Here is a 23,904-nt window from a genome sequence, read left to right as displayed (position 1 = left end):
TCCTGCTTCTGTACCAGTGAAGGTGTTGGGAGGAGGCGGAGGAGGAGGAGAGGTGGATAGGAAAAAGAGGGAGATAAAAGGGAGGGGAAGAGGAGGATTTACTGTATATGGAGTGAAATATGAATGAAGTGTCATAACTCACGGTTTAATATTATAGTATTTCACAAAGAAACAGCGAACCAAGAGGTTCAAGTGCTCAAAGGTTCTCATGCCATCTTCTTTGACCTCCCAGCAACTTGTTTACCTGGCAGGGACTCCGAGGGTTTTGTCCCCTGTATCCTAGCAATGAGGGAGGATTGAATGCGGGTACAGAGTGTGTGCGGCACTGAAAGCCCTCTTGGACTGACACTACTCGACTTGGCCTCTGCTGAGGGGCTTTTACACGCAAAAACGGATGTAGTCAGTCACACACAGGTCTGACAGGAATTGCAATGGCTCCAAGCTTCCCACGACTCTTAGTGGACTGCAGAGAGGCAAAGGAAAATACAAAGTGTTGGACCATTGGGGTCTGTGTTTGTAGCAAGCACTCAGGCTTGTGGTAATGTCTTCAAGGCCGAGGTTTTTCATCTCTGCACTTGCTGCTTGATATCACACCTGGGGTCTTAGCATAGGATATAGCTGCCCAAAGTATTGCCCTGGGGAAATGTAATATCGTTTTTGATATCTATGTTTTCATGAATGTATGAACAAAGCTAATTGCTGCATGGCAAATAGTGGCACTTTGCAAATGCTTTTGTAATGGAGTTCTGTCGTCAATGTGCGGTTAGCTAAAGTTAGCCATTTCAGTTCATAACTACCAACAATATTTTCTTGTGTGACCCTTAATCAAATGCCGTCTCTTTTAAATTGCCACTGAGTATCCAAAAGATTTGTGCTGATGTATATTGTCCTTCCCCTTTTCTGCAGGTTGTGTTCAGAAGGATGTGTTTAAGCCAAGTTGCTGGGTGGTCAAGAGGGGACATGCCTCTGTGAGACAGGGCTGGAAACCAATGGTGAGGATCCAATGTCCCAGATTGACCTAATTACTTAGCTTGAGGTATCCTCCAGAGGTCTTTTTAGTTGGATGTCAATTGGTTTAGGCATAGTTACAAAAAAGAATGTCTTCTTGTCTTCGTTTAATTAGTTATTCTTACACTGTGAATCTGCAGAAAGAACAGACGGATCAAAAAGGTCAAAAGTACAAGTTGGTACCCTTTTTCTAGGACCACTTAGTGAAAGTGGATAAGTTTGCTTCGCCCATGTACTGGTCAGTGCATTATAGAGACTGAATACACTGGTACCTTTTTGTTACCTGGATTGTTGGGTTAGGTGAAGTAGATCCATCAGTTTGGTTTTATATCTCTCAGTTTAGAGGCTTTATCTACCAGACTTTCTCTATAGAAACTCAAGTGATTCTGTTATTTTTTTCTTTTTTTTACTAAATGCCAGATGTTATTCTCCTGATAACGTCTGGTGTAATCCACCCACCATTGCCTTGCCTAGCTTGACTGTATGTTGTTGACTTCTAAGCTCACAGGGACTTTAACCACGCATAGCTATAATGAGGAATGATGTCTTTTGTACTGTCTGGTATTTCCTGCCTGCTTACAATGAGCCTTAAACGGGTCACGTACAACGGTAGATTATGATTGGTTGAGTCCAGCATGTTATCTACCATATCTCTCAGAGTTCATGACACTTTAATTGCCTAATGAGGCATTGACAAAAGGCCCCAGCAGGGAGGGGTTCGAGGCCAGCATTAGATAACTAGTTATAGCAGGGGTGGGGAACCTTTTTCCTCTCAAGGGCCATTTCAATGTTTTCAACATCCTCCGAGAGCCGTACAAATTATTGACCTCTGCTTAAAAATACAAAAATCACAGCCCACTCATTTCACCTTTCTTTCATGCTGTGCAAAGAAAAAGCAACGTCTTAATCCAGATATCTCACCATGACTCGCGCATGCATGGGCACGGTGTGGCATGACCACCCAAACAGAAAGATATGGACACAAGATGTGTGCAAATGTATTTAGACTCCTATCCATGTGAACATGATTTAAGTGTGGGGGGCCTAACCTCCTCTAGGGGGGTCCGGGGGCATGTTCCCCCGGGAAGATTTGTTTTTAAATGTTGAAGTTAAAAGCATCAATCTGGTGCACTTTGAGAGCAACATTAGGAGATCTATGGACACATCTCTCAACAACCAGATGAAACAGACCTGTAAGCAGATTTTCTTTTTCTTTATGGATATTTTACAAATCACTCTCCTTTCAAACTGTATTCTTCTTTATTAATAACAACTTTTTTTTACTGTCATATAGTATTTTATACCCGTTTACTTTATTCTCTTGTTTTTTGATAACTATAATGATCATATAAAGATGTGCCTTTACCTCACTGGTTGGAGAAAAAGCTTCTTATATTCGTTAGCATAGCTAGCTAACCAGATGCTAATTACAACAAAGTTATTGACTGTATGATCAGTATGACAGATCGCCACTGGGCTTTCAACTAAGACACAGCCAGGCAGAAACTGCAGCATGTGTACGGCTCCTTATGGGTACTGCCATTTTTGGAAGTGCCGGAGCGGAGCTGCGTTCTGGTGCTCCCCGTCAGAACTACACCCCTGTCAGACGAGACATATACCACGTGATGACACGTTAGGCTTGTGTTGTGTTCAAGGACCCTGACATTGGCCAGGAAAAACAGGCACTCACTTGTTTAATTATTTTGCGGTCTAGATTTCTTTAATTTTTTTCTTTTTTGCGTGTGTTTATAAATTACCTCGAAGGCCGTACCAAATGGTTTCGCGGGCCGTATATACGGCCCGGGGGCCGGAGGTTCCCCACCCCTGAGTTATAGGAACACAGCATGAAGGACAAGGTCAAAAAACACTATACTGTTGTGGAGTGGCGTTAAGTGAGACTCTGGCACAATATAAATAATCGAAACAGAAATGAATAATAATTCAACAAGAAACTGTTTCTGCAACAAAATGTCTGATTGTATTGGGATCCATAGCATCAGTTTGGGGCTCTGACATGGAAACCATCCATAAAAACCCCTTTTTGTAGTGAACAGCGACATCTCTTTGACATCCTGTCCTCTCTTCTGTCCCTTAGCTCTGCTGCCATGCCTCCTGGGATGGGGTGTCGTCTTTCGGTGTTAGCAGTCCAAACACTGCTGACTCTCCTGCTGCTAGCCGCCGGCTGGCCCTTCATCTCAGTACCTAGAGGTGTTGTTGAAGCATCAGACTCTTCCCCCTCCAGTCTTTATCCCACCTTCATCAGGAATGACACTCTGTTCGAGCACTTGGCCCTGCATCCAGACCCTATTGTGGGTCTGGTCTACATCGGGGCCCGGGATCACCTGTTCCAGTTGGATCGATTCCTGCGACCTGTACTTCAGGAGGACACGGGACCTGTCATAGACAGCAGGGACTGCTTACCTCCTGTAACCGACAGCAACTGCCCTCAGGCTAAGCTCACCAGCAACCACAACAAGCTCCTGCTGGTGGACCCGTACTCCATGGAACTTATTACCTGTGGGAGCGTCAACCAAGGGATCTGCCAGAAACGAAGTCTGGACTCAGTGAATCTGGTACTTTTCTCTACAGAGAGGCCAGTAGATACTCAATACGTAGCAGCTAACCACCCAAACGTCAGCACTGTGGGACTGGTTGTTCGCTCTCATCCTGATAGGCAGCCAGTACTGTTTGTGGGGCGGGGTTACACGAGCAGCCACCCACCCATTTCCACACGAAACCTTGCCCAGGGTTCAGTCTTCTCTTACGAGGAGACCGCTAAGTTGGCTGTGGCTGGCCGTCTCTCAGAATACGACCATCATTTTGTAGCATCCTTTGCCCACCGTCACCACGTGTACTTCCTCTTCTACAGGCGGGACCTAAAGTCACAGTCACGCGAGTACCGCACCTACGTGTCCCGTGTCTGTTTGGACGACCAGGCCTATTACTCATACGTGGAAGTTCCCTTGACATGCCGTTCCAGGGCAGGGAAAGTTTACAACCTCTTGCAAGCTGTCCAGCTCGGGATCACCCAGGACGGTACAGACAGTCAGGGATCAGAAGTTCTTCTTGGTGTCTTCTCCACTCGTTCGGCTTCATCTAGTCAACCAAGTGAGGACTCTGCCCTCTGCATGTTTAACCTGGAAGATGTGGACCTCAGGATTAACTCCACCAGAGACTTGTGCTACACACAGATGGGTAAAGAATTGGGACTGGAGGCAGCCTACATCGAGTATGAAGTCAAATCCAACTGTGCCAACCTGCCAGAGGTGAGTCTGGATGGAATGCTTGTCTCTGTGTTGGCTGTCATTCGGTTGTTAGAAATCAGAAATGAGAGCTCATTTATTAGTCCAGCAGCGGGACATTTACAGCAATACATCAAACGTGACACGGCAGGTAAAAAAGGTAGATAATAATACATTAGCACACATTAGTAATACAATTAAAATAAAGACAAATAAGTTGTCTTCCCTGGCAGCATTCAAACCGTGAACACAATTAGGGTTTTGAGATATCTATGTTTTGAAGATAAACATCATTATTACTTTTTTAGAGTGGTTTTCCCCTTTGATTACGAACCCAAAAACAATCTTGTGCCGTTCATCTTTCCAATTCCAGCAACGTGTCATTGGTATCAGTGAGGATGACTTGTATCTGACTCTTCGTAGCAGCCAGTCGTAATGCTGTGGAGGAGGGACCTCATTAGATTGACCCTGTGATTGGAGGAACTCTGGGAATCCTGTCTTTATATGCCGTGTTCATGTACACATGAATTCTGCATGTAAACTGCATTTGAATGCCCATTGGGTTAGCACATCCTCCCGGGTTTAGGACACATAGCAGCACTGACCCCTCCACCTGTGCAGCCGCACACTGATTGGCTGTAGGGGAGAAGGTAGTGTCATTTAATAGGATTGCTGGACAGGGAGCCATCGATCGGCGGCATTAGCCATGCTTAGTGGGGTGGGGTTGAGGGTAATGTTTAACAAGGACGGATAAAGACAGGGCACGGCTCTGAAGGAGAAAGAGACACACACATTAATGAGGGGATACAGATGAACAGCAGGGCAGGAGGGAAAGAGTATGAGAATGGGAGCTAGCAAGTGGACAGGAATGCTAAGCTTTTGAAAGTAAAAAAGGGAATCAAAACAAAGAGGAGGCTGTTATGAAATACTTGGATCTGCAGAGAGATTTCCAGTGTCATTAAGACTTGAAAGCTCTTGGATCCGTGCACACAAACAGCGAAGCAGCTTCATCATCCCTGTTCACGGTGCCAGGACAGCCCATCTGCACCGAGGACAGGCTCTCACGCAACCGCTGAGCCGTGTGCAACATGCTTTGTTATTGGTGGTCAGGATTCAGGACTCAGAAGATATTAGTGGCCTAAATGCAACTCGGGGACCCTTGTTTTGTTATCCGACTCCCTCCCGCTTGTTACTGTGTGTGTGTGTGTGTGTGTGTGTGTGTGTGTGTGTGTGTGTGTGTGTGTGTGTGTGTGTGTGTGTGTGTGTGTGTGTGTGTGTGTGTGTGTGTGTGTGTGTGTGTGTGTGTGTGTGTGTGTGTGTCACGCTCAGCGGCCCTGTTCCCACACCGCACTTCATAACTATTTTAGAAGTCAAAATGTCACTTAGGCTATTCTTAGCATGCAAGTCACCCTTGTGTGTTCTCTCCTAATGGTTAGGTTCCCATACTACGGACTAAACGGCTCTATAAACGTTATCAATATGCACCAACATGTGGACACTTTGCTATTACAGCAGTTTGATGGTGAACAGTTTCCTGCTGCATATCAATAGTCTCCGTTACCTAAGATCCATTCATAGCCACACGCCGGCCATCTTCATGCAATCTCTCAAAACAAGAGCCTTCAACAGGCTCAGCTCTCAAGTTCATTGCCTCGACTTGCCCGGAACAAAAAACAACACGGCCTGCAGCCAGAGCAAAGACTCCCTCCTGCCAGACTGGGGGAGCAAAAACAAATGGTCTGTAAGCTGTAAGGCAGGAAGTACATGTCAAACCCTAACCCGGCCACAATACACTCGGCAGGGTTTTAATAACCACAGTGAAAACACTGCGGTTTTATTTTTGGCCACTGACTTTCATGCTGAACATTTGAAAACAAATGACTTAAAGGGGCTTCTCCCCACAATCAAGTCATCGTTTGTTTACATTCCATTTGGTATAGGATGCGTTTTATATATTGTTTTGTTATCTAACCTGTGTTCCTCTATCAGAACACTCTGGAAGCGTACCCCTGCGGCTCGGACCACACCCCCAGCCCCATGGCCAGCAGGACGGCCGTGGAAGCAGAGACCATATTGGACAGTCCGTCCGCCCGTCTCACGGCTGTGGCTGTCAGCGTGAGGGCGGGACATACCATCGCCTTCCTGGGAGACTCCAAAGGGAACCTGCACAAGGTAACTTGAGATCTCACTTTATATCACCGTATTAGTTTTATATTTTGTTGAGTTGTATACTTTTCCCTCAATATTTCCCACAATGTTCATGCTCCGAAAATCTGTAATATTATCAAATCCATGTATTTGTCTTGCAATGAAGTGAAGTGTGGTAATTGGGCCCAAGGAGCTGCCCTCGGCTGAAGATGTTTCTATCGCACCAATAGTCGTCAGTTCTGGCGATAAGTTGACTTATCGTCGCACGTTTATGATCAATTATGATTTTTAATATTATGATTTTTAGTTGCCATGGGGCTTTAATTTAGAAAATGTAAGGAGTGTAGCTGTGTGCCTAAAATATACATGTTATGCAATAAGAAGAAGAATAGTTGTACCCTATATTTTGTAAATGATAAAACGTAATGAATGAATCTTGTCCACTGTGTCAGCAACATTAAGAACAATGGTGCGCTTCATATGCTATGGTGACATGGATATAATTGATGATGAAAGCAAACATGTTGGTGCTGAAGTGATATGTCATGCAGTCCTAATGTGGCAGAATATGGGTTTGCCTTCTTGGTTTGGAAAAACAAGCCTCCTCGTTATTTTCTAACATTCGTAACTCGTAACCTTTGGCTACAACACTTCAATACATCAGCTCGTCTGGGAACATGATTTGTGACGGAGTCACGACGGATACATTTTCAGCTGCAATGGCGGTTGTTAACAAAGAAGACAACGACTCCAGTGTTCCCATGCTACTTAAAGTCATGGTCGAAGTGTGTCTGCTCGTATTGTTGTGATTGTAAGACCCCAATCAAATCACAATCTGTGGGTGTAAGACTTGCACAGACGGGGGTGTTTCTCAATGTCGAGGAAGGTTCCTCCAGAGCCACTATTTCAAGGATACTACGTCATCGAGTCCCGCCGAAGGACTGTTCCAATGTCCAGGATACTTGGAATTCTACCGAGGCTGGCGTGCTTCGTTGCGGGAAATTTCGAGGCTGCACATGTGTAGACTCCGCGGTCTTAAAATCCCCACAATGCTTTGCGCACGGACCAATTTCCAAATATTTTGCGGAAATCGCGCTCCATTTAACGCGGGGCCTCGCATATGGCGCACACCTGTTAGCCTGTTCCACAATTCTTCGTTTTCCGACGTTAGGAAGGATTCTTGCCTCGCTTCTGAAGGACCTGACTAGTAGACCTACATATGCTACCAAGCAAGCCTCCCCGACATCGAGAAACACCCAGTTTGTCAGCTTGCATTCCAGTTTGTTGCCACACACACACACACACACACACACACACACACACACACACACACACACACACACACACACACACACACACACACACACACACACACACACACACACACACTACTGTGATGTTATGCCGAGTCTGTTATTGCTGGAGATATGAAGTAATATTCTGGCCTACTTGGGTGGAGGTGCTTAACCGTGTGTGTGTGTGTGTGTGTGTGTGTGTGTGTGTGTGTGTGTGTGTGTGTGTGTGTGAAAGCTTTAGATAAGATCAGTGTATGCATTTGAGTGGTAGAAAAGCAAATAAGGTGATATATGAATGCATTTATCAGCATTTAGAGTTTGAGTAACAGACCACACAGCAGACATCCACATGAACTCCACACGGTCCCCTCCACGCTGCTCTGCATTCACGAGCCATTCAACAGACTCCGTGTGCACAGGCTGGCAGGAGGAACTCGGCGAGCCAGACGTGATGTCAGGAGCAGAGCGCTGACTCACATTGTGGTAGACTCAAGAATTGAACATTCAGATAACGATCAGAACATTGACCTCTGAAAGAAACATCCGAGCCTGGTCAGTCGGTGCCTATGGTGTTCCAAGTGGAGCACGGTTCTTTGACCCTTGCCTTATGATGTGTTATATGAATTATGCTGGATTTAGAGGCCACTTGACCTGCGTGTTAAAAATGCTTGGTGTATTTAGGAGGAAAATGTACTAAGATATTGTTGGCAGATATTTGAATGCTAAAGTTTCTTAACCTACCTCTCACACTATATTTACCTTATTTTATTTATATAAATGTTGCATCTTTTTGGTTTATATTTCTTTGAGGTGTTTTTCTTTCAGTAAGCGACACCTGGTCACACCAAATGTAAATCAGTACTAATGGATTCAGTCTTTTTAAAGTCTATCAAATTAGATTTTGGTTGGCACCAACCGCCATTATGGAAGTGAGAGTGGACAATATTGCTTTTTTGTGGTTTAGTGCCATTATGGAACACAGGAAGTAGTACATTGTAACCTCTCCCTGTGTAACAGAAGCTGACCCTGTGCTCTAGGGCGTCCCTGGTGGCCGCATGCTGAACAGTACGGTCTGTCCCTCATGGTGGGTAGCCTGGGAGCGTCCCCTCAGAGTGGCTGGATCATGTGAAGCTCCTTTGAAATGACATCGTCCTCAACATGGCTGTCGGGGGGTCATGCACGGCCGTGTCTCTGCGGGGTCAGAAAGAGTCTCAGTGAAGGAGACGAGGAATGTCCTGCTCTAGAAGGAAATCAGAGCCAATCAAAGAGAGAACAGAATAGAAAAGGTCAGCTGAGCATGTGTAACAGTTGGGAAGCAAACAAGCACACGGGAGTTGTGCTTGTTTATATATATATACTTAGATGATTAGCTCCTGGACTAAGTGGTGAGTCGGGGTCGGCCCCTTGAAACGAGGAGTTTACTGAGAGCTCACCTCCACACAGTCTGCTCTTTGTGTCCTTTTTTGTCAATGGTGGCCTGTGGCAGAGGCCTCCTGCGGCAGAGGCCTCCTGCACATGCAGAAACAGCACAATGATGGCCATTAATGTATTTCTCCACAGATTGGTCACAGAGGCAGCCTAACACCAAGCCAGAGCACGGAGCTCCGTACTTGTGATGTGCACTGTCATCGCTGACTGGCAGACGCATGCACGTCCTCGCACAGAGCCTCATTGAGACGATGCAGAGCTCTGGGTCACGGCAGCACACAGTGTGCGTGTCCATGTCACCGTCATTAATGGGACCTTTGTCAGCGTGTCCTCCTCAGAGGAACCGTCGATTCAAACTGTGTTAGCTCCCTAACTCATCACCTCATGTACTCTGTGTAAAATGATCTCTCTCTCTCTCTCTCTCTCTCTCTCTCTCTCTCTCTCTCTCTCTTTCTTTCTTTCTTTCTTTCTTTCTTTCTTTCTTTTCTTCTTTCACAGTCAGCATATGCCCTCTAGTGGTTGTTATAATCAAAGTGACACAGAAATAAACTATACAAAACGTATACATTGATATTCAAATATGTCCGCGTTGAAGTCTTGTATAATGTCAAGTTCAGAGAGAAGGATAATTGTCTTTATTTAAAGAGAAATAATGATCCATAGCCATAGAGTTCAGAGGATGAGATTAGCGTGCTTGCCACTGATGCAGATCTTTTTTGAAGAGCAGTGATGTTGAAAAATGCTATTTGAGTTAGAAACAGTCCACGTTCGTGTTTTGGTACAGTTGGATTCTACACGATGTGTACCCGAGTGCACATAAAGGGAGTACAGTGGCCATTGTTTCCCTGTATTTGAGTATGAAATGTACTCTGTGCTTGTTGTTGTTGTTGTTGGAGAGTCACACTTATTTCCCCGCTGATTACAGCAGCTCCTCTCTGGATTACACTTGGTGTGCCGTCTCATTCTCACAATAAATCACAGTGCAGTCCAGTCCAGTGTTTCCTCAAGTGGCAAATAAACATAACATCATCTTCTAGTTCTTATCTGCCATCTGTATCTGCATTCCAAAGCTTTGTTGACGACATTCACACAAGATATGTGGAAACAGTACAGCCAAGCGTGAAGCGTTACTGTGCCACTCTAACAGACCTGGGATCAGGCCAGAGGGCCTTCCCCTGACTGTGGCCAACAAATAGGAGTATAAATGGGAAGGTGTGTGCAACCACATTCAAAGGATAAGAGCCCAATGGATCATTGTTTTTGTTTATTTAATACCTAGCTTTTTTTGAAATTATGGGAACTGTTTGTCATGTTCAGTCTACAGTCAGCCAAAGATTGTTTTTTTTGTACTCACAGATGAGAGTGGGAAGTATTTCTTAGCCATGTCTGTGGGTTTAAAAAAAAAAAAAAAAAAATGTTTTGACTGTAGAAAGGATGAGCTGTGATTGGTTAAACTAAGTTAAGCTGCGGAGCCAATATGCTTTTAGGGTCCTTCTAATGTCTGAAAACTATTCTTTTAAGATGCAGTGCTGAGCAGCTAGGACTCCATCTCATGATGTTTGTTGAGGTCAGCTCAGTGTGTCATGGTGGAAGAAGGCGGGGTTTGTGCAGCAACAAGCATTTCATGTCCAACAGCCAGTCAGACTGCTCACTGACGCTGTCTGCTGTGTACTGGCTCTGACCTCTGACCTCTGGTACAACCTTTGTCTGAACATCCTGTCGTGCAGGATCTCTTATCTGGTTATATTTCTTTCATCACTTCCATTTCTAGTTTGTTTTGTGGTTGATGAAAAAAATAACCCCTTTTTTTGGGGAACAATAATCTTAATCTTTCTTTATGTTATGGAGTGTTCATTCATTGTATACTTTGGATAAAAGCGTCTAACAAGTAACATGTAATTAGTATGTTAACGGTAATCGTGGAGTTAAACTGTATGTATGTGTTAAGTTTTGTAAAGGCATTGGTATCTTCAGAGTTATGCCACTTGACTCAGTATTGACTACAGGTATGAAAAGTAAAAACATGTGGAGTTGGCTCGCTGCTGATCTTTCTGTAACTAGCAGCTCCAGGCTACGCTCACCCAAGGTGTTCCCCAAGGTTCAGTACTCGGCCCCCTCCTCTTCATCATCTACATCCTCCCCTTTGGTCAGATTCTCCGCCAATACAACCTGGACTTTCACTGTTACGCTGACGACACACAGATTTACCTCCACCAAATCCAAATCCCCCCACAACCCCCCCCCCCCTCACCCACATCGAATCCTGTGTGACTGCAATAAAATCCTGGATGCAACACAACTTCCTCAAACTCAACAGCAATAAAACTGAACTCCTCCTCATCGGCTCCAAATCCACCCTCAGCAAAACCCCCAACCTGACAGTCACCATTGATGGCACCCCTGTTCCCCCTCCACCCAGGCATGCAACCTTGGCGTTATATTTGACCCCACCCTCTCCCTCGAGCCCCACATCCGTCAAGTTGTAAAAACCTCAGTTTTCCACCTCCGCAATATTGCCAAACTCCGTCCCTCTCTCTCTCACCCGCCCTGCAGCTGAGCGACTCATTCACGCCTTCATCTCCTCCCGCCTTGACTATTGCAACTCCCTCCTCTACGGCATCAGCACTACATCCCTCAACAGACTCCAGCGTGTCCAGAACGCAGCCGCCAGACTCCTCACGCACACCAAATCATGGCATCACATCACCCCGGTCCTCAAAGAACTCCACTGGCTCCCCGTTTCACACCGCATCCACTACAAACTCCTGGTCCTCACTTTCAAAGTCCTCCACCATCTGCCCCCCCCCTACCTCACTGACCTCCTCACCCTCTACCAACCACCCCGGTCCCTCAAATCCACCTCAGCCGGTTTGCTTTCCATCCCCAAGGCCAAACTCCGGAGGTTCGGGGACAGAGCCTTCTCTGTGGCAGCCCCAAAGCTCTGGAACTCCCTCCCCCAAGACCTCCGTGAGTCTGAGTCCCTCACCCTGTTCCAGTCCCGCCTCAAAACCCACCTCTTCAACTCTGTATCCATAAGCCCCCCCCCTCCTCCTGACTGCTTTTCTGTTTTGTTTCTTTGTTTCTTTTTGGCTTTGTTTTGGTTTTGTTTGTCTACCTTCCCTCCCAAATGTAAAGCGTCTTTGGGTTCAAGAAAAGCGCTATAGAAATAAAATGTATTATTATTATTATGCTAGCCGCTATTGGCAAAGAAGAAGAATTCTCTCTGGTTCTCCTGCATCAATTTGGATTCTTTTTTTGTTTTACTTTCCATTGTGTGAACGTGAACACTTTAAACATGCCAAATCAGAACCGGTTTATTACCAAGTAGGTTTACAATTTGCTTTGGTATATGTGGTACAAAGACACAGAAAGAAGAATACGTAGCAACACCAAATACAATAAAAACAGGACTGTTATGACACCTATTTAAAAAAAAAAAAAACTATAACAAATTAACATTAACATATGACACAGCTATATACAAATGAGTGCAGTGCTACATCAGTACTCCACTGATGTAGCACTGCACTCATTTGTATATAGCTGAATGAGTTCTGTTTTTCTCGGATTGAACTGCTTATACTTATGCCATAACAACATCTAACTCAACATCTACTTATTAGCCTGTTTCTTTTGATATCACACACTGTTCCTCAGCTGCGATAGAGATGGATTTGTTAAGCCTTTCACACTCAACACAAAGCATGATCAAGTACAATTCTTACTATAGCCTACTTAAGATGTGTGTTTACTAAGATCCCCTTTAACCGTCCCCAAGGGGGAATTCAGGTTTTCAATCTGCTGTTATTTGACAATTACACACATAATCCCTGAAATACTAAGGAAGAGGCGGCAGAGCTAAAGGGCTACCGGCGTTCTGACGCCAGAGAGCAGTTTGGAGTTCGGTGCCTTGCTCAATGACACCTGGGCAGTTCCCTTTGGTTCCCAAGCAAAGTCCCTACAGACTGTGCTACTGCCGCCCCCGTTAAAGTCCTTTCAAATGTGATGTCAAGGTGTTGAAGATGGCAAGGAGGAAAAATAAACAAGCTTTCTATTATGTTTTTGTTTGAAATGATGCCATAACAAAAGGCATTTGAGTTTCAGCTTAGTGCAAATGTTTACTCAGCGGTCCCATGTATCATCACAGAGTCTGAACCTTGGTGTGTACGTGTACTTTTCCTCAGGTGTTTCTGGGGCCGAACGGAGAAGTGGAGGAGTTTTCAGTCATCTCCATTCAGCCGAACACAGCCATCGGGGCAGACCTGATCCTGGACCAGAAAGAGGAACATCTCTTCATCATGACTCAAAACATGGTGCTTCATCATTACAGTAGTTGCAGTCTTGTAGTTTCATTCCTGTTTTGAATTCTAGATGTGACCTTTCTGTATTGCCGTTACAAAGCTGAAGAGAAGGAATTTGTTTTTCTGTTTCTGCCCCAATTATTCTTCCAGTAGCAGCCTCTAGTTAGGATTAGTGTAATGACCATATTTCCATTTTGCATTGTTCCAGTGGAAAAAGTGGGCCACCTATTATTTTTAATCAGAGTTCTGGGAGCTTAGTGAGCACGCTTTGCCCGACTGAACATGCTTGTTGTCCTGCTTCCAGCTGCAGAAGAGGCCCGTGGCTGAATGCCAGCAGCACCCAGACTGCCACTCCTGCCTGCTGGCACACGACCCCTACTGCGGCTGGTGTGTCCTGGAGGGCAGGTGAGAGCAACCACAAACTACCTTATACTTCACACCAAATACCGTACTTAGTTCCCAGCACTTAGTTCCCCCATGGAACTAAGAGCCGGTCGCGTTCACACCAGAATAAGTTCCCTGAGGGAAGATTACGCCAATGAAGCCGGCTGACGTCACTTCTTCTTCTGCTTTGGGTTTACTGGCAGGCCGCAAACAACTTTGTTGGGGACTGGCTTCAGTAGAAGATGCTGGGAGTCCCAGCAGCTTCTACTGAAGCCTTCCGAGTAAATCGCCAGAACGCCGACACCTCCTCATCTCCACCGCTCCCATGTTTTCTTTTGTGTTGCCATAAGTTATTCTCTCTCCGTTGGTGCGCGGGGCTAATGCTAATAATGCTAATGCAAGCAAATACAATGGCAGCTTCACAACACTTTTCAGAGTTTTACGGGCCGTGGTTTGCAATCCGCCCAGCCAATCGGAATTGGTACTTTTGTCTCCCCAGGATAGTACCACCTCTCTAGCAGGGACTGAAAATGGGGGTAAAAGTTCTCGGAACTAAGTTGTCTTTTTGGTGTGAACGTGAACGCAAAATTCCAGGCACTAACGGAACGGGAAAAGTACTCCGGTACTATAAAGCATGGCTGAAAAGACATTTAGAACTCAAGTATAAGGTGTAAAATACTCCACCTAATACAAAAATAAAAACATACAGTAGCTCAATGGATTTACACACAGGAATACTTTTTATTTTCTAATACAGAGATAATATACCATGGGATCCTTCACAACGGCATGAATAGCATGAGAAACAATGCTGAACCATTAATACGTCCTTAAATCAACTTAATGATAAATTAATCTGTGACAATTTCGTAACCTAGTGTCCTTTCTCAAGAGTCTGCAGCTGCACTCTGTGTCAACATGCTTACATTCTCCGGATGCTAACAAGCATGCAGGTGCTTGGTTTACCATGATCACCATGGTATTACCTCTGAAGTTATTTACTCATGAGTCTAAGTATTAGAAAAATTACCATCTTAAATGCGATGATAACTCTTGATGAAAAGACATCATCAAAATGAAAAAGTATTTTAATTTGTTTTGTAAAGCTATAAAAGTGCTATATAAATACACTTGCCTTGCCTAAGGAAAACGTGAATATATGAACCAAAGGTCTTAGTTAAGACTGAACCAGAATACCTTGATACTTCACACAGAGGGGACATTTACATTGTGACAGAGGCGTGCATAAAATATATAGATAGAAATATAAATGACTAAAATAACAATTAAAACACACATCAGTGAGTGGACACTGGTGGAATATGAACGATTTGCTGCTTACTGTCCTTTCTGACTTTTGTTTTGTTTCAGTCTCGTTTAAATGACCTCTTGGTTGCTCAGACCACAGCCATTTTCTAAATCAACATTCGCTATGCTGGTGAAACAACCTGCCCACGGACACACACAGAGAATGACACGCGCGCGCGCACACACACACACACACTTTAAAAACAATAGTGGTTTGGCTGTAGTGGCAAACTCAGCCACAGTGAGGTATACTGTATATGTCTAAGGTTTGCTAACAGTAGCTAGCATTAGCACCTTCAAGTCTAGCTAGATGTATTCAAATAAGTTAATGCATCATTGTTAATCATTATTTTTGAATTATAATTCAAGAGAAAGAATGTTTTTTCTTGTTTTTACAAGTACAGAAGTGCTTTATTTACACTTATCTTGACTTCAACGTTTTATTTTAAGCAGAATTGCCTTTTTTGTTTGTGTTTTTAAGAATTGTAAAATGCAAAATCAAGTCCAAATGAACTCCTTGTGTTGCTGTGTAATGTTTACTGTCAGTAATATGTATTCTCTCACGGCTAGTTCAAAGAAAATCACTGAAATCCAAAGTTCTGTGCTGCCGTTATGGTGTTTTGCCAAGTCACCCTAAAGGAGGTGTGTGTGTGCTCTGCTGGGAGTGTGTTTGCACATCTGCCTCCACACCTGGATGTGTTTACTCTCCTTTCATCCTTTCAATCTCGGTTTGCCTTCAACCCAGTCTGTACTCACAGTATATCTTTTACATTACACCTTCCTTACGTAAATAGTTTGAGTGGAAACTAGAACATCCTAACTATTTAGAAAAACATGTGAACATCCGGTTGCTGTGCAGCCGTCCAATCACTGTAGCATTGATGGATGTCATGCTTCAGGTTGACTTTATGGGCATTTAATAGAGTGTGAGAGACAGATGGAGAGCCTGCTCACAGACGTGCTGTGTTCTCCCTGCAGGTGTGTGTTGCAGGCGCAGTGCTCTCGGGGGCAGCAGCCGGGTCAGTGGCTGTGGAGCTTCGACATGGAGCAGCAGTGTCTGGCGGTGCAGGAGCTCCACCCCTCCAACATCAGCCGGGAGGAGAGCCGGACGGTGAGTCTGATGCAGCAGAGGAGCAGATCCAGTGTTATAGTTCACCCCATCGGTACACATCCTGACACCAGGGCCGATGCAGACTCGCTGTTGGAGGGCTTGATAACCCACTCCTACTCAACACTTGTTGGATCGGAAGGGCTCTTAATGTGGTGGAGCCTCCACGCCAACACGCCAACGGACTGGAAGTGTGTAGGGGCGGTTTGGGTTGGGCCTATGAATCACTGCCCCATAACTCCTCCAACTGTTCCTTATCAGCCTAGCTGGTGTGTGTCTGTGTGTGTGAGAGTGTGTGTACATGACTTTGTTAGGCGTCAGGAGCAGATAGGGATCAGAGCTCTGTCCTGTCATGTCCCACTGTTGGAGAAAAGCCGCATATCAGTCATGTTTGTGAAAGATGGTGCCTTTGGATACCAGCAGAGGCAAACATGTATACACAATGCACACAGTGTTCCGTCATGGGAGAGACCGCTAGAGAACATGTCCACTTTCAGTGTGAACACTCTGTGTGGGTGTAAAGGACAGCAGGTGGGACCACATCCTTCCCTGGAAGTGTAAATACAGGAGAAACAGAAAACTCAACAGGCTTCATGTTTGGGTTTTATGCCACATGTCATTTTTCATGGATGTGGTATTGAAGTCCTGCAGTCAACGTTGCAGCCTCTGGAAGTCGGTACAAAGACATCGTGACCCTGCTTTAGTAGCACATAAGAGATGTGTTCATTCAGACCAATGAGGGAGCCAGACTCAGCAAGAAGTGCCCCATACTCAAATTAATGTATCATATTTATGGACTAACATCAAATACATTATATAAGTATTGAGTTTTAGATACCCTTGAACCTATTGAGTGTTTTTTAATGGAAGACTCGTGGGCAAAACATGCAATTTGATGACATCGCTTTGGGCGTCAGGAAATAACGATGGGCCTTTCTCATCGTTTCCTGAGGTTTTACGAACAAGATGATCGATTGGGAAATAACTGAACAATGATGTGATTGATAGATGAAGAAGATAATAACAGCCTGTTGCAGTTGGGAATGTGTTCTGTATGCCTACCAGTCTGCTGCTGCTGGACCCTTGCTGTGCGCAGGTCGTGTGATGTCATGTCAAACCACACGGGTAAAGGCCAGGAAGAAACCAGATATCTGACTTGAGAGCACACTTGATAATCATGAGGTTCTTAAACAGTCTGCACACATGGATCTGACTGAGACCTTTGGTGTCACACATGATACGGCTGGGCCATGTATTTCATCAAAGTGTTTCCGCTTGCTTTACGGAGGATGTCTCCAATCCTATATCGTATATCCAGTACAAATTGTTGTAATAGTGTAATCTTTGTACGCAGCCAGCCTCAGCCAGAAGTTGAGCTTTACACACAGTCACTGCCCATCGACATCACGCGTGGACCGCGTCTTTACAGACATGCATTTAAACTGCTCTCCCTGAACTCAGAGCCCGACACCAGCCAGTGTTCGAGATGAAATGGTCATTGAGAATAGCACTTTGAAAAGTCATGGAAAGACGCATATATGTTAGTGTAGCAGCGGCACAAGCTCCCTACGAGTCATGCCGCTGAGAGGCTAACAAGCGCTCTTTGCTGTGACGCGTAGGCCATGGCGCCATTCGCCCTCTTCCTAGTTCCTACATCATATCCTCCAAACCGCCATCCAACAGGTCACCTAAATACCAATGAACCACACCCACGCGACCATTGCCGGAAGTGATACACAATAAGAATCAAACGTGATGCACACAGAAATGAAGATAATAATAATAAAGTAATAAATAGTATCTGTCCCTGAAGTGGCTTTGTCTCTGCAGGTGTCCGTGTCCGTCGCAGGACTCCCGGTGTTGGAGAAAGGAGAGAGCTACGCCTGCTTCTTCCAGGACAGCCACAGTCCTGCCTCCGTCACTGGGGGCGGAGCCACCTGCCATTCTCCTGAGAGAGGCCGGGTGCCCAGGGTGCCCCCAGGGCAGGGTGAGTGACTGTTTCTGGAGCAGAGAAGATCAAGCTGCCGTTTAATTACTGCTTTTTCAAACTTCTCACCTTTTGGAGTGAAGGCTTTTTCCCGTCATGAGAGAAACCTCTGCGTGCGCGTTGGCGTGCTCAGACATACCCTACGCGCATACATCCTATCTGTGTCCATGAATCACCCAATCCATTTGTTCCTAAACCGGCTTACACAGCAGGGAGTGTGTACTTCAAAGCGTACAAGTCTCCATAAATGTAATTCATCCTTTATGCTTTCATATGTGATTTAGTTTTCCTAAGTTTCAGAGATTTAGTGTGCCGTCTGTCAGTAAGGCAGCGGCAATGATTAAAGAAGATTTAGGGGCTCGTAAATAAAAATGGAAGTCCTCTACAGAGGTCACAATCACCCAAACATTCACAGCACACACACACACACACACACACACACACACACACACACACACACACACACACACACACACACACCCCCCCCCCCAGACGCTGGTTCCCATGCCTGCATTCCTGAACCTCTCAGCTTGTTGTGGTTCTCAGGGTGCGGGGCTCAGGAGAATCAGCCCGGGGGGGGGGGGGTACTGAGATATGGACACACAGGCTGCATTTAAGGATCTAGCTGTGGCTTACCTTAACTTAAGAGAGTTAGTGCCAGCGCTCACTGGGAAAGACAAGGACTGAAGTTCAGACTCTCACCTCGCTGCTGATGTTTCTCTCACAAGTTCTGAATGTTCTGGACTGGGTCCTCATCCTCTCGCAGCAAATGTTCTGCACACTTTTAAATAGGCAAAACATTGTTGCACACCTGGAATAAGTTAAAGATACATTGCTTTAACTTTGTTCTGTTCTAGAAATACAGAAACACAAGAATATCTCTGCTGCGTGTCTGCCAACTGTGGGCTCGCTCTACCACGTGATGCCTTCACCTCAGTTCACCAATAGGAGCCTGTGCTGCCCTCTGCGGGAGCTTTACTCACTGTAGCCATCACGTCACATGCTATGGCACATTAACATACTACAGTATATCAGCTTTTCAGGTTCATAAACTATAGAACAATACAAAGTGCTTATTGAAAATAATACATTATGTTGTCTCCCTTCACTTTGAAGTGTCCGTAAATAGGCCCGATATTGCTGTGGGTCCAAATCTCAGACTATGGTTGCTATGAAGCAATCTCACTAACATGATTAGATAATCCAGATTCTCCTCAGCGGGGCTTTCCTCCGCCGCGGGACACAACGGGCTGGTAGATTAAAAATGCACTCTAATGTTGCTGTAATGAACATGGACCACATGGCTGTAATATTACAATGCAATTCAAAGTGTGTTCAGCAGCAGCAGCAGCAGCAGCACTGGGCGACTGGATGCTGTGTGGCACGTGCACATGTTCTGTTTCCACACGGCTTCTTATTTCTGTGCTTCGAGTCTTCATTCATGTCATTGCCAATAACTGAAATCACCATGCTGTGAGCACGCCTCTGAGAACACGAGCTCACAGACCGATTAGTTGGAATCTAAATGATCTTATTGGTAAGATGCTAATTGTAAAATGACCCAAAGTATTGTAAACAATAATCTTAGTTTAAAAAAAACAGCTTCCTGCTTCCACTTTCTCTTCCTACACTTTCGGACGAGGAACTGTTGCCAACAGTTTGGTGTATTTATAGTTTTATCTCCGAAAGGAATGGACATGATCTGGATTGCTGCTGTCCCGTCTGATCACCGGACTGTAAACATCGTCTGTGTTCCTGTTCCATGACCTCCGATGTAATCAAGGAGCACACTATTGTTGTAACTATGGAAACAAGACCTCCATTCACTATTCCATCATGCATCCATGCTTCTGTGTGCTGCACATGGCCTCTATTAGGCCGGTCCTTCTCCCGCCCTCTCTCCCGTGTTACAGAAGCATCGTGCTTATCTGGGACTTTCTGAAGCAGAGATGTTCAATTGGCCACATATGTCTCGAGCCCCATTGGCTGAGGTGAAGCTCCATGTTGCTCTGTGATGTTTCCAGCTCTTCCTCATGCCGCCTTCCTCTCTGTGTTTGGTTCTCTGCAGACTTCGTCACCGTCCCTCTGTCTCTTCGCTTCGGCGACGTCACGGTCACATCGAGGGATTTCACCTTCTACGACTGTACGGCTGTGAAGCAGCTGTCTGGCAGCATGCCGTGAGTCTCCGTGATGTCTCTGCCTCTGTACTGTGTCTCTCTCTGTCCAAGGCCCGTGCTGTGCCCTGTGTATTCTGTCCATCAACGTCTGGTTTCCATTTCTTCTCAACTGCCCACCTGGTTCCAACACGTTGAACCCTTTCGTCCACACCCTGGCTGCTTTCGTGCCTATGTATCCTAAATGAAATATCTCATCAGAGCGTGCCTGTGAAGGCTGCAGTCCTCCGAGTCCTTCCCCTCTTCATCTGCTCCGCTCACTGGGCTAATACCATGCTGATCAGGACAGACCTCCATCACAAAAGAAGTAAAAGATATTAGGCTCCATGCTTTTTATATATTTACCCAACATGTTTTCATTTAAGTATTCATATATACGCATATGTATATGTATATATGTATATATATATATGTATATGTATATATGTATATGTATATGTATATATGTATGTGTATGTGTGTATATATGTGTATGTGTGTATATATGTATATGTATTTATATGGATATATATGTGTGTATATGTATATACATATATGTGTATATATGTATTTATATGGATATATATGTGTGTATATGTATATACATATATGTGTGGTATCAGGGTTTCCGCTAGGATTTTTTCTCGCCGGTCAAATGTCCGGGCAGAATTTATTTTACCGGACATATTGAAACTTACCGGTCATATTTCAATGATAATAATAAGAGTTGTGTAGCAGAGTTTCCGTTAGCAGGTAATTACCGGACTATGAGCAGATATGCTTCAGTTTAAAACTCAGTTCACGGGGCTCATTTTGATATTGCTTCAGTTTATAATCGTAACAGATCGAACATTCAGATTCATTTTTCAATAAATGATTCCACAAACAACAAACAACATAATTATTACATTCAAACAAACTACTTGTAGTAGATAACGTACATTATTCAGAAGTTTACATCAACTTTGAATAATACACGGGAGAAACGGATCCTCTCTTTTCCCCTCTCCTCCTCTCCTCTCTCTCTCCTCTCCCTCTCTCTCCTCTCTCTCTCTCTCTCTCTCATCCCTCTCTCTCCTGACAGCCCGTCAGTTTCTCATGCAGCTCCTGCAGCTCGCTAAACAGAGGGCGGGGCTTCAGGTGATCATGCAGAGCTGCGTGTTCGGTCAGACTCAGCAGCTGATCTGATCTCTCTCTCGTCCGGTTACACTTCACCCGCGTTCATGTCCATATCGATCAGATCCAGCTCTCCTGATCGGCCTTTATAGAGAGCACCCGATCAAACTATTAAGAGTGAATATCGGCCGATAATGACCGGCGGCCGATCGATCGGAGCCTCCCTAATTATTACCAGACATTTTGACCGGCAGGATGTGTGTTTACTAAGATCCCCTTTAACCGTCCCCAAGGGGGATTCAGGTTTTCAATCTGCTGTTATTTGACAATTACACACATAATCCCTGAAATACTAGGAAGAGGCGGCAGAGCTAAGAGGGCTACCGGCGTTCTGACGCCAGAGAGCAGTTTGGAGTTCGGTGCCTTGCTCAATGACACCTGGGGCAGTTCACCTTTGGTTCCCAAGCAAGTCCCTACAGACTGTGCTACTGCCCGCCCCCGTTAAAGTCCTTTCAAATGTGATGTCAAGGTGGTTGAAGATGGCAAGGAGGAAAAAATAAACAAGCTTTCTATTATGTTTTTGTTTGAAATGATGCCATAACAAAAGGCATTTGAGTTTCAGCTTAGTGCAAATGTTTACTCAGCGGTCCCATGTATCATCACAGAGTCTGAACCTTGGTGTGTACGTGTACTTTTCCTCAGGTGTTTCTGGGGCCGAACGGAGAAGTGGAGGAGTTTTCAGTCATCTCCATTCAGCCGAACACAGCCATCGGGGCAGACCTGATCCTGGACCAGAAAGAGGAACATCTCTTCATCATGACTCAAAACATGGTGCTTCATCATTACAGTAGTTGCAGTCTTGTAGTTTCATTCCTGTTTTGAATTCTAGATGTGACCTTTCTGTATTGCCGTTACAAAGCTGAAGAGAAGGAATTTGTTTTTCTGTTTCTGCCCCAATTATTCTTCCAGTAGCAGCCTCTAGTTAGGATTAGTGTAATGACCATATTTCCATTTGCATTGTTCCAGTGGAAAAAGTGGGCCACCTATTATTTTTAATCAGAGTTCTGGGAGCTTAGTGAGCACGCTTTGCCCGACTGAACATGCTTGTTGTCCTGCTTCCAGCTGCAGAAGAGGCCCGTGGCTGAATGCCAGCAGCACCCAGACTGCCACTCCTGCCTGCTGGCACACGACCCCTACTGCGGCTGGTGTGTCCTGGAGGGCAGGTGAGAGCAACCACAAACTACCTTATACTTCACACCAAATACCGTACTTAGTTCCCAGCACTTAGTTCCCCCATGGAACTAAGAGCCGGTCGCGTTCACACCAGAATAAGTTCCCTGAGGGAAGATTACGCCAATGAAGCCGGCTGACGTCACTTCTTCTTCTGCTTTGGGTTTACTGGCAGGCCGCAAACAACTTTGTTGGGGACTGGCTTCAGTAGAAGATGCTGGGAGTCCCAGCAGCTTCTACTGAAGCCTTCCGAGTAAATCGCCAGAACGCCGACACCTCCTCATCTCCACCGCTCCCATGTTTTCTTTTGTGTTGCCATAAGTTATTCTCTCTCCGTTGGTGCGCGGGGCTAATGCTAATAATGCTAATGCAAGCAAATACAATGGCAGCTTCACAACACTTTTCAGAGTTTTACGGGCCGTGGTTTGCAATCCGCCCAGCCAATCGGAATTGGTACTTTTGTCTCCCCAGGATAGTACCACCTCTCTAGCAGGGACTGAAAATGGGGGTAAAAGTTCTCGGAACTAAGTTGTCTTTTTGGTGTGAACGTGAACGCAAAATTCCAGGCACTAACGGAACGGGAAAAAGTACTCCGGTACTATAAAGCATGGCTGAAAAGACATTTAGAACTCAAGTATAAGGTGTAAAATACTCCACCTAATACAAAAATAAAAACATACAGTAGCTCAATGGATTTACACACAGGAATACTTTTTATTTTCTAATACAGAGATAATATACCATGGGATCCTTCACAACGGCATGAATAGCATGAGAAACAATGCTGAACCATTAATACGTCCTTAAATCAACTTAATGATAAATTAATCTGTGACAATTTCGTAACCTAGTGTCCTTTCTCAAGAGTCTGCAGCTGCACTCTGTGTCAACATGCTTACATTCTCCGGATGCTAACAAGCATGCAGGTGCTTGGTTTACCATGATCACCATGGTATTACCTCTGAAGTTATTTACTCATGAGTCTAAGTATTAGAAAAATTACCATCTTAAATGCGATGATAACTCTTGATGAAAAGACATCATCAAAATGAAAAAGTATTTTAATTTGTTTTGTAAAGCTATAAAAGTGCTATATAAATACACTTGCCTTGCCTAAGGAAAACGTGAATATATGAACCAAAGGTCTTAGTTAAGACTGAACCAGAATACCTTGATACTTCACACAGAGGGGACAT

At 44.9% G+C, this 23,904-nt stretch overlaps 1 protein-coding gene across 1 annotated transcript in view; it reads left to right on the top strand.

Moving 5' to 3' along the window:
* Positions 1–23,904, top strand: part of plxnb1b (plexin b1b) — a 135,867-nt gene that overhangs the window by 68,252 nt on the left and 43,711 nt on the right. Inside the window, 8 exon segments of the mRNA XM_034082633.2 lie at positions 907–992; positions 3,104–4,274; positions 6,240–6,422; positions 13,306–13,434; positions 13,727–13,827; positions 16,093–16,225; positions 18,053–18,209; positions 20,278–20,386. Of these exon segments, the coding sequence (XP_033938524.1) occupies positions 3,114–4,274; positions 6,240–6,422; positions 13,306–13,434; positions 13,727–13,827; positions 16,093–16,225; positions 18,053–18,209; positions 20,278–20,386 (1,973 nt within the window). The 5' untranslated portion in view covers positions 907–992; positions 3,104–3,113.

This window comes from Pseudochaenichthys georgianus, chromosome 5, assembly GCF_902827115.2.
Source record: "Pseudochaenichthys georgianus chromosome 5, fPseGeo1.2, whole genome shotgun sequence".
NCBI lineage: Eukaryota > Metazoa > Chordata > Actinopteri > Perciformes > Channichthyidae > Pseudochaenichthys > Pseudochaenichthys georgianus.
The sequence above is the reverse complement of the archived record's forward strand: the minus strand, read 5'-3'. Positions and strand labels throughout refer to the sequence as shown.